The sequence below is a fragment of the Neophocaena asiaeorientalis genome, unplaced genomic scaffold (genome assembly GCF_003031525.2).
Source record: "Neophocaena asiaeorientalis asiaeorientalis breed wild unplaced genomic scaffold, Neophocaena_asiaeorientalis_V1.1 scaffold72, whole genome shotgun sequence".
Taxonomy (NCBI): Eukaryota; Metazoa; Chordata; class Mammalia; order Artiodactyla; family Phocoenidae; genus Neophocaena; species Neophocaena asiaeorientalis.
The window spans coordinates 7,836,512-7,848,627 of NW_020185336.1; the positions used below are offsets into that span (position 1 = coordinate 7,836,512).

The window sequence follows — 12,116 nt, forward strand, 5'->3', positions numbered from 1 at the left end:
TGCCGCCTCCGCGGCCGGCGTCGACGCGGACTCAGCCCCGGAGCCCCCTCTACTGCCCAGAGGCCGCCGCCGCCCCCCCAGCCGCCAGCCCGCCTGCCCAGCCAGCTCCAGGCTCCCGGGAACGTCAGCACGCCGCCGTCTCCGGACCTGCTCCCTGCCAATCCCATTGGTAGGAAGGAAAAGGCTGGCCCTCCCCATTGGCCCGGCCCTCATATTGAACTGACCAATGGGAACTGAGGTTTCAGGTCGCCATAGAGACCGATGCCGTTAAGACCTAGAGGGCCTGGAAACGGTGAGGAGTAAGGATGAAGGTATCTCTGGCTTTGGGCGAGGGAGAGGGTGGGGGAAAGAACTACCGGGGGATTCCCGAGTGCTGGCTCTGAAATTGGGGCAGCTTTCGCTTTGCCTTCCTGGCAACAGCAGCTGTGCATGGTAGGGTTTGTCCGTCGCGTCAAAGGAGGGGACAGCTGAGCCCCTATACGAATCCTTGAGAGCCTGGGAGTGGGCGTTTCACTTTTCCTGCGACTGGGGAGTCCCTCAGCCTCTGCCCTTTGAGCTTTGACATGTGTGCAGCTTCTGCTTCTCCAGGTGAGTTTGCACCCCATCCTTTAAATCATTGCTTCTTCCTGACGTCACTGATCCACATGAATTCTACTTGTTCTTCCCAACCACTCCCCCTTCCCTGGGGTGGATCTTGCCTCAAAATTTGGGGTCTAAGACTTAAAGGAGACTCAAAGATGATTTCCTTTGGGTGATATTTTGATGAGGAAACAGGCTGACGTGTTGTATGATGGATGTCATTGAGTCAATGCATGAGATAAGGTGTTCCCCGCTTCCCAGAGAAAACCTCTAATCTCTCCATTGAAGGATATTTATTAAACACCCATCTGTGTGTACATTCTGCACTATTAGCTTGACAGGTACATGGTCTTTCCCCTAAGAGTTTACAGGGTTGGGAAAGACAGAGGTGATAGAGTTGATCCTGCATGTCTTCTGATAATTTCACAAGAGAGTAAAGGAAATAGATTACAACTGATGGATTTTGTTTTCTAGGTATTTCCCAGTTTATCTCTAAATTTGATAAAGAAATTAACTGAGACATGGAATCACACAAAAAATCTGGAGCTTTAACTACAAGTGCTTTGCTTTCATTTAAAGTCACTTTGTTCTAGTTTGTCAATAGCAATTTTTACTTGTAAATAACTTTCATATTTAGATACTAGCTATTAAAGTAGGACTTCATGAACATATTAGGCTTTTAAGCATATTGCCTATGATATAATCATTGATATTCTTATGTTCCTTCTTTTTGGTGATTTTGCCATTTTTATACTAGTTTCTTTAGAAAGAAGACTGTGTTTATGTTATTGCCCTTCAAGTTGGAGGGACCATATTGTGTGAAAATGCTGATAGGATTTTGGAAATTACAAATATTTTGTTGAGAGAAACAGATTAATATGTGTGCAAGCTACATATGTCTAACTACTGTCCTGAATTTTAAGTTGGATAATATGCTTTGCTTTTGGTTTTTATCTTACCATAATTCAAAATTACAAAAATAGATAAGAATTGTTAACTTGGTACCTTGATTAGAAAAACATCTTTCAAAAAAAAAAAAGAAAAGAAAAACATCTTTCACAATTTGTAGTAAAATTGTACGTCGTTGATAATCCTATGCAGGGTTGGACTGTGGAACAAAACAGCTGAACATGAGTGTTCCCCCTAAATATTTCCAGAACTGGGAAGAAATCAGAATTGGAGTGCTGTCTCATGCCTTGCCATCATGGAAATTAGCTCATCATGCTTTCAATTTCTTCCTTTTGCTTTCTTTTTGGTGTCTGTTTATAGGAAAATAGAAAAAGTAAAATGCACATTTTTATAAATAAGACTCATATTTAATGTACTCACAATATACCAATGACTTGGGTTTTTTTTATTTTTATAATCATGGAAGATGTGTCGAGTGGAAAGGAAAACATTAATATTTCCTTTTTCCTTGCCTTAGGCTAGCAAAGAAAGAATAAAACAAGAACTGACTGATTTTTTTACTCCAGTAATCTTTTCTTTTTGCATTTTTCTCAGATCACATGTTTGATGAGTATTTTGATATTGTGTATTTCATGTTTGTAATGACTAAAATGTTACTAAAATCCACCATGAAAAATGTCCCTTAAAATGTTGTCAATCAACATTATTATTATTATTATTATTATTGGTAATTCTCATGCTTCAGTGAAAGGTTTCTTTTGAAGTTGCTCCTCTACAACCAAGCATTGCTGGATAAAGAAATCATTTTGTTCCACTAAAAGTTTATGCTATCCAGACTTGGCTGGGTCTTCACTGATTCTCTAAATTCCTTTCCTCATCAGGAGGGTGATTATCCAGGATACTGATCCAAGGACATTATTCAGGGCACTTCTCCCATATCTGTCCTATTTCTGCTCTCCTCAGGCCTCCACTCTACTTGGTCTTCTTCCAGTTCTGCAAGTGATCTTGCCTCCTACTTGACTGAGGCATCCACCACGAGGTTTCTCAACTTAACTTTCCTAAATCTCAGTCTCAATTTTTACACTTCATCACTTCCTTCAGTCCTGGCTGAGAAGGGTGACAGCCTTCTGTTCCAAGCTCACACTCTACTTGTGCTCCTAAACATTGGCCATCCTCCCACCCCAGAATTTTCCTCCATTGATTATAATTGCTCTCTTAGATCATGTGTTACATCCTCTCCTTCAAAATTTTTTTCCTGCACCTTACAAATATCTGATCTTTGGTAACACCACGATCCTTCTCCCTCCATATCCATCTATAGGCTTTTCTTTTCAGCAAGAAACAATTTGAAAGGAATTTCTTGCAGCTTCTATTTTTTCACTACCAATGTTCTGCCCTTGAACACTACTCAAATGATTCTGAAGATTGTGCTTTTTGCCCTCAAAACCCTAACTCTTTTTGCCAATAAAGTTCTCCTCTACAAAAGTGCCCTTTACTTGCAAATTGCAATGCCTCAATTCCAGAGTTCCAGTGAAGAGTAGAAACCATTGTCTCTCACCCCGAGGGTCCATAGAAATGCAAATTATTTACATGTGAAGGGGAAGCATTTCACCTGCTAGCCACACTACCTTGGTGGAACTAACTGCTGGGAAATTGAGATAGGAAGCAGGGCCTCTGCTCAGCTACTGTGGGGCATCCTCAAGAACAAAAGTAAACAGCAGAAATCCACGGGAACTTTTAAATTACTGTCTCAGAAAGAAGTCAACCTGAATCTTTCATGATTATGAAAACTTTGTAACTTTCCAATGTTTGTTATTTTCACATTAGCCCATAATGACTAGTAGTGAATTTCTGACAAAGAATAGCAGAGGAAGCAAGGAAAAGAAAGAAGCAGAAAGTCTCTTTTCTCATTCTTGGATGCCTATGGAGGAGGTGGGAGAAGTTAAGATAAGAACTCCACAAACACACTGCTTGGGGGTGGGGAGGTGTTGTTTGTTTTTAAAAGGAATGTTAAAACACAGGCAGGTGGCAAATGAGGGAAAGAGAGCAGTGGAATAAACTTGTCCTGGGAGTGGATGCTAGAGCTTAATAATAATTCTACTCAGGATTGCAGAATTGGCTGTATCCCACCTCCAGCACATTCTCTGAATATGCAAATCCTCCCCTGCCTTTAGAGGCACAGCCAAATAAACCATTAAACCTGTAAAGCCTTTTCGGAAATTTTCCTGATCTTACCCGCCTCTGGAGAGGATGATTTTTGATTTAGTGTATTACCTTGGCACTTAAAACTCTCTACCCCGTGGTATAGTTATATAGTGTATGAGCCTTCTCTCCTAAAGGATCAGATACATGTCATGGTAATGACCTTAGCCTCCATAGTGCCTTGGACTACTGAAGTGCCTCCCACACTAAGAAAAGCCAACAGTCATGAATCCGTGTAGTCTTTGGAAGAATTTGACTTCCAACAATGAAAGATTAGAATCAGTAATGTTGGGAGGTAATTAGAAAAAGATGGACTAGAGGTTCAGTGTGGAAAAGTGAGGTAATGTATGGCAGAACAGAGTAGAGGTTTCTGCCATGTAATCCGCTAAGAGGGAAAGGTCTCAGATCTCATCTCTATCAGGACCTATCTCTACTCCTCTATGAGGGAGGGAACCTGTGTGAAAAGAACTGGGTGCATGTGCTTTGGCTTGAAGTTATCATCTTCAGAGCTAAGGCTATAAAATTCTGTATATTGGGGATATCAGTTGAAACTCAGCTTTGTGAAGCAGTTTAAATAAGGGTTGCCTACATTTTTTCCATCGAAAGCATCCAGGTTGCTCTGTCTTTTGGAACACCATAGAATCATGCAAATTTAACAACTTCATAAAATCAGAAAGGCATCAAACATCTGGTACGTATAATAGACATGTTTTCAAGTACCTATATGCATGGCCCTTGAAGTAAGCAGTCCTGCATGCCTCATGACCTTTCATCTGGCCATGGAAGCAACCCTGGTGGGGACCCGATACAAATGTAGCCAATCCATTGGCTGACCATTGACCCATAACCTATACTAATACCAATCAGATTTTTTTCCCCTGGAAATTTGGAAATGAGAGACCAAGCGAGCCAGAGAGAACAGCTGCCTTGGTCCTAATGTTTTCTGGGTTTTTATTCTCCCCATGAAGACAGAATATAATCCTTTTCTTTTTTTTTTTTTTTTTTTTTTTAGGGAAGCCCCTATAATTCATTTTTTTATTGTTCCTTGATATTTTTAAAAAATTAAATATACTTGACGTATAATGTGTTAATTTAAGGTATACAGTGTGTTACTTTGATACATTTATATATTGCCATATGATTGCCATTGTAGTGATATTTATCACATTACATAATTATATTGCACTATTGTCTATATTCGTTATGCTGTATATTAGATCTCTATGGCTAATTTGCCACTCATTGCAAGTTTGTAGCCTTAAACATCAGTCATATTTCCCTACCCCCATCCCCTCATAACAAGCATTTACCCTGATTTTTAGAAGTTTGACTTTTAAATTTATTTTTATTTTATTATTTTTGACTGTGCCACATGGCATGTGGATTCTTAGTTCCCCAACGAGGGCGCAAACTCACACCCCCTGCATTGGAAGCGTGGAATCTTAACCACTGGACTGCCAGGGGAGTCCCAAAGTTTGACTTTCTTTAGATCCCATATATAAGTAATATCATACAGTACTTGTCTTTCTCTGTCTGAGTTATCTCACTTAGCATAATGTGCTCACTTAGCGTAATGTGCTCAAGGTCTGTCCATGTTGTTGCAAATTGTAGGCTGTCCTCCTGTTTCATGGTTGAATAATATTCCATTGTGTATATATACAACATCTTTTTCATCCATTCATCTGCTTGATGGACATTTAGGATGTTTCCATATCTTGGCTATTGAGAACAATGACGCAATATACATGGGAGTGCAGATAAGCTTTGAGAGATTTGTTACTTCTAATCACCCTTAACCCATTCTTTGCCTGTTTTGCCTTTAGTGAGTCTTTGTTCTTTACAATCAACAGGTTTCACTAAAATATTATGCAAATATTTACAACAAAACAAAGCACATATTATGACCATCATATTGGACTATGAAGAGCAACAGTCTAAAAATTTCTAAATTTCTATTCTTTGTTAGAATAGAAAATGAATGATCTGTCTAGTTCCAAATATTGCCAACCTAATTTGGGTAAAAGAGCTTTACTTAGTGTGGTGTCTATTCCTCCCCACTTCCCACAAAGCCTTATATTCCTTAACTCTCAGTTTTCCTCCTTTGAAGTTGGGAGCAAGAGAAGAACTTTGAGAAGAGGAGCAGCATGACTCCTCTTTCAGGGTAGAGTCATTTTACCACACCACTGGTATGGGAAGAAAATATTAGAATTCGTATTATAATTTATACTATTTTTTAGGAACATTTATACTAATTTTTTAGGAAACAGGCTAAAAAATAAGATAGGAAAATTTATCAGGGACACTAGTAGCCCCACAACTCAGGAAAACAGATTCTGAAGTTCCAGTAATTATTGTTTTAATAAAACATCTCAGGAGGAAAACTAGACTCCATTCAAAATTTTTACAGTGTTTTATGTAAAATATCTAGTTTTCAACAAAAAAATTATGAGACATCTAAAAAAACAGAAAACTGTGATCCAAATTCAGGAAAATAAGTAGCCAACAGACAGGCTGAGTGAGCCCACTTGTTGAATTTAGTAGACAGGTAATCCAAAACACCTACTATAAATATGTTTAAAAACTTAAAGGAAAAATGACTTAACAAATGGGAACTCTCAGTAGAGAAACAGAGGTTGTTTTTTAAAAAAAGGAACTAAAGGGAAATTCTAGACCAACAGAAACTACCCAGTATGAAAAACAAATTTTAAAATATTGAGAAAAAATGAACTGAGCCTCAGAAACTTGTGGGACAGCTGTGAGTAAAAGAAGGAAAGGAAGGCTAGAAGGATGTATAAAAAAATATTTGAAGAAACAGTGGCCTAAAACTTTCCAAATTTTACAAAAATTTTAATCTATAGATCCAAGAAACACAGTAAATCCTGAGCAGAGTAAACATAAGGAGACCCACTAGTGTGGGTACATCATAGACTGCTGAAAGACAAAGATGAGAAAGCTTTGAAGTAAAAATAGAATAACAATTCATCATATATAAGGGAACCACAGTAAAATTAACAGCTGACTTCTTATCAAAAACAAGGGAAACCAGAGGGTGGTGGAAAGACATATTCAAGGTGCTGAGAGAAAAAAGCATGTCAATCAAGTTTTCTTTATCTAGCAAAACTGTCAAAAATGAAGGTGACAGTCCTCATAAATGAACCTATATTGGAAGTATGCTAATTACTGACAGAACCCATATGTCCACCACCTTTGAGTGAAGCCCAAAGAAAAAGAAGGCAGTCAGACAGATGCAGGGCACCTGGCAAGTCAACAATCTCCATTTGAAAAGCAGATTTTACTCAGTGCCAGCCCTGGAACATCAAATGATCACCACATTAAAATGCTGTTTACAATATTAGATTTAGGGCTTCCCTGGTGGCACAGTGGTTGAGAGTCCACCTGCTGATGCAGGGGACATGGGTTCGTGTCCCGGTCCGGGAAGATCCCACATGCTGCAGAGCAGCTGGGCCCGTGAGCCATGGCCGCTGAGCCTGCGCGTCCAGAGCCTGTGCTCCGCAACGGGAGAGGCCACAGCAGTGAGAGGCCCGCGTACCGCAAAAAAAAAAAAAAAAAAAAAAAAAAAAAATTAGATTTGAAGTTCTCCTAAAATAAATTCAGGGAAAATATGACCTCAGCATTTTTCTTAACTAAAGAGCTCTTTGCTTCATAGAGGTGACCATAAGCTGACCAGAGCGATCGGGAGAGAAAAGCAAGCCCTTTCCATCTCTGGGCCACTGTTTTCTTTACACAATAGGTCAGCTAACTGTCATCACAGTTGGTTACAGCTTCTGTGCATCTCTGGGGTTGAGCTGGGGAATCAGGTAAACAGGACCTGCTAGTACATCCTCTTGTCAGGAAACAGAAGTCAAGAACTGCCATATTTTTCTGTAGTTTAATAGAGATTTTTAAAAATGGAGATGAAAATAGATGCAGAAAAAGCAATTGACAAGATCTAATACCCATTCATGGTGAAAATGCTAAAAAAACTAGCACTAGAAGGGAATTTCTTCAATATGACAAAGTGCATTTATGAAAAGCCTACAGCTAACATCACATTTATGGTGAAGACTGAATGATTTCCCCCTAAGATTGAGAATAAAATGATGTCCACTCTCATCTCTTTAACATTTCACTGGGAGTTTTAGCCATTGTAATAAGGAAAGAAAAATAAAAGCATATAGGTTGGAAAGGAAAAATTAAAGCTCTCTTTATTCACAGATGACATGATCTATGCATGAAAATCTAAAGTATGTACAAAAAAAAGGGTAATACTAGAAGTGATAATAAATTTAGCAAGGTCACAAGATATAAGACCAATATACAAAAATCAGTTGAATTTTTATATGCTAAGAAATAGCAAATTAAAAATGAATTTAAGAAAACAATTCCATTTACGATAACATGAAAAAGAGTATAATACTTAGGAATAAATTTTAGAAAAGAAATATAAAACCTCTGACTATTGATTCAGTGTGATCCCTATTAAAATCCCAGCAAACACTTTTTGTAGAAATTACAAGCCAGTCTTCAAATGGACAAACATAGGGACAAGAACATCAAAACAACAACAAAGTAGGAGGAATTATAACATCCAATTTCAAAAGTTACAATAATAGAATATAATATTGGCATAATGATAACTGTTCAGATCAATGAAATAGAATAGAAGGTACAGAAATAAGCCCTTACATTGATGGTCAATTAATTTTCAACAAACTGCCAAGGTAGTTCAATGGGGAAAGGGATGTCTTCTCAAGAAATGCTCCTAGGATAATTTGACATTCATGTGCAAAATAATGAACTTATACTCTTAATTTATACCATACAGAAAAAATAACAAAATATGCATCATAGACCTAAGAACTAAAATTATAAGATTTCTGGGAGAAGACATAGTACAAGATCTCTGTGACCATGTTTTAGGCAAAGATTCGTTAGATATTACCCTATATCATGATCCATAAAAGAAGAAATTGATAAATTGGACTTTATAGAAAATTATTTTGTTCTTCAAGAGGCATCAGTAAGAAAATGAAAAGACAAGCCACAGACTGGGAAAAAATATCTGAAAAGCAGAATCTGATAAAGGGCTTTTGTCAGAATATATAAAGAACTTCTAAACATCAAAAATAAGGCAAACAGGGCTTCCCTGGTGGCAAAGTTGTTAAGAATCCGCCTGCCAATGCAGGAGACACGGGTTCGAGCCCTGGTCCAGGATGATCCCACATGTCACGGAACAACTTAGCCCATGCGCCACAACTACTGAAACCCATGTGCCTAGAGCCTGTGCTCTGCAACAAGAGAAGCCACCATAATGAGAAGCCCGTGCACCACAATGCAGAGTAGCCCCTGCTTGCTGCAACTAGAGGGAAAGCCCACGCACAGCAACGAAGACCCAACTCAGCCAAAAATAAATAAATAAATAAGTTCTTTAAAAAAAAAGGCAAACAAATCAATTTTTTAAATGGACAAAATATTTGAATAGATATTTCACCAAAAAGTTATACAAATGGTTAATAATCAAATGAAAAGATGTCCAACATCATTAGGGAAATGCACATTAAAACTGCAATACAATACCACTATACAACTACTAGAATAATTATAAGGCAGAAGATTGACAATACCAAGTGATTACAAGGATGTGGAAAAACTGTAACTGTCATAGATTGCTGGTTGCTGTACCCACTTTGGAAAACTGTTTGACAGTTTCTTTAAAATATAAACTTACCATATGATCCAGCAATTCTACTTCTAGAAATCTCCTCAAGAGAAATAAAAACATATGTCCAAACAAAGACTTTTTACATGAATTATTACAGTAGTATCTGTAATAGGGAAAAACTGAAATAATTCAAATGTCCATCAAATAATGATGAGATAAAATGCTGTGTAATGGAATACTATTTAACAATAAAAATAATGAACTACTAATACATGTTACAATATGGATAAACCTCCAATATATTATGCTAAGAGGAAAAAATCCAGCCACAAAAGACCACATTTCCAAAAAAGGAAAATAGAGACAGAAAGCAGATCAATGATTACCTTATGCTGGGATGGGAAGACTGATTGCAAGTGGTTATGACAGAAATTTTTCAGGTGATTGAAATGTTCTAGAACTAAATGGTGGTGATGGTTGTACAACTATACATTTTTTAAAATTTATTTTTGGCTGCGTTGGGTCTTCGTGGCTGCACACAGGCTTTCTCCAGTTGGCGGTGAGCAGTGGCTACTCTTCGTTGTGGTGCATGGGCTTCTCATTGCAGTGGCTTCTCTTGTTGTGGAACATGGCCTCTAGGTGCATGGGCTTCAGTAGTTGTGGCACGTAGGCCCAGTAGTTGTGGCTCATGGGCTCTAGAGCACAGGCTCAGTAGCTGTGGCGCACGGGCTTAGTTGCTCCGTGGCATGTGGGATCTTCCTGGATCAGGGCTTGAACCCATATCCCCTGCATTGGCAGGCGGATTCTTAACCACTGTGCCACCAGGGAAGCCCTATGACTATACATTTTCTAAAAATAATTGCACTGCACACTTATAATGGGTGTATCTTTATGGAATGTCAGTTAGATCTCAATAAAGCTATTACAAATAAAAACATTTAAAAATGGCATAAGCACATCATCTTAAAACTCTCATATATGAGCACTTAGTAAATTTGGAAACAGTTTTCTAACATGATTGAAAATCTTCCAAATGCATTTCAGTGGATTTAGACCCCATTTGTTAAACGTTAAAGGGGGAAAAAAAAAAGAAAAATGAAAAAAACTTTGCAAGGAAAATGATATCAGGGAAGTCAGAAAATTACTAGAGAAAAATACTGAGCTGCAACCCTTGTAAAATTAGTGGATGAAATTGAATTTTGAGTATCATAATTGAGTACATGAAGCCAATTTTGCACTTCTTCCATATCTCATTGTGGTATCTATTTTAACTATTATAGTCCGTACAGCTAAGTATGGGAATAAATGGACCTTAGAGTTTGAACCCTCTATGATCCAGTATTAAACCAAGATTTTCAAGGTAATACATTTTCAATCACATAACTCTCACTAAAATCTACTAAAATTATCAATACTATATTACCTTTTTTGTATTTATGGATTTCTCTGTATTTGTGTTTTACAATTTACATGTTACTGCAATATTATACTTAAAGAATTTATAACAATAATTTTATATGTATTTGCAAAAAATGCTTATTAATGGAGGGTGTGTTGGAGAATGTTTAAGGACCTTAGTTTTAGTAGAATATCTTTAAAGTGTACATTCTTTCCTTCCTGTTTTGGTTTGTTTGCTTTGTTTTTTTAGTTTTTTTCTCCTGTCTTCCACAGGTAGTAGAAATAAGTCTTTGGAAGATGACATTCAAATCTAAACTTTTGATGTTTTGTCTTAAAGATCACTGAGATCATTTGTCTCCAGTAAATCACATTTAAATCTCTAACATCATTAGAGATGCTGATCATTATTGTCATCCAACCTGGGAGAGGTCAGTGAAGTCTTGAGTGGTACTGAGACAAGTATTATTCTTTTGACACATCCAAATGGCTTGAAAGTGAGAAATAAATAACAACACAATGGAAAGAAAGCAAAGGAAATTGCTGTAGAGAATTTGAGAAAAGAAAAAAATTCCACCCACACAGAATTAATGCATTTTTATGATCAATAGAAAACCTGATTTCAAAATCCTAGGCTTTCAGTGATCTATTATTTAGCACTGGAAATGTCACTTTTTCACTGCCTCTACCCCACATCTATGAAAATGAGACAATATACTTCTCCATTCTTAATACACTTCTCTATTCTCACTTTTTTTAAACTTAAAAAAATGTAAAATCTGCAAACTTCTGAATTTTTAGTATGAGCATTCTACTGTACCTATAGCTGACCATAATAAACACAAGGGTCTTTTACATCTGAGAGTTTACCCCAGAAAAGGCCTCTTTATTTCTACTTTATGTCAATTTTTCTTTTTTCATCCTTCCTTCTATTTGTTAATATTAGGTAAAAATTTCTTTATTAATTAACATAGTCTGAAATACCATAGGTAGCATAATCATTAGCAGTTTATGAACTTCTAATAAATCTCCATTTGTTGAAGCCACTATAAACAATTTTCTTTACAAGCTTATGTTAGGTGGTATATCATAATTTCATTGGTCAAATACACTTAAATTCAATATTTAAATCTACTGTTTATTTCAATTGCCAGTTTTCTAAATTATAGAATTTTAGAGCTGAAAGAACCTTTGATATTACAAACCAGCATAAAAACTGGCTGTACAACTAGCCTAAGACTCCTTCTGAATTCAGTGTCTCTAATAAATCAATACGATTTAGGTATTTTCTTGTGTTTGCTGTATACTATTTGTGTGTGACTCATTTTCCAAAACTAAAAAAGTCAATTTTAAAATGTTGATGGGGAAA

The 12,116-nt window shown here is 37.1% G+C and overlaps 1 protein-coding gene across 1 annotated transcript in view; it reads left to right on the forward strand.

Moving 5' to 3' along the window:
- Positions 1-254: 254 nt before the first annotated feature.
- The window catches only part of CCDC148 (coiled-coil domain containing 148), a 253,020-nt gene continuing 241,158 nt past the window's right edge, over positions 255-12,116 (forward strand). Inside the window, exon 1 of the mRNA XM_024735924.1 lies at positions 255-588. Within this exon, the coding sequence (XP_024591692.1) occupies positions 564-588 (25 nt within the window). The 5' untranslated portion in view covers positions 255-563. The remainder of the gene's footprint in view (positions 589-12,116) is intronic.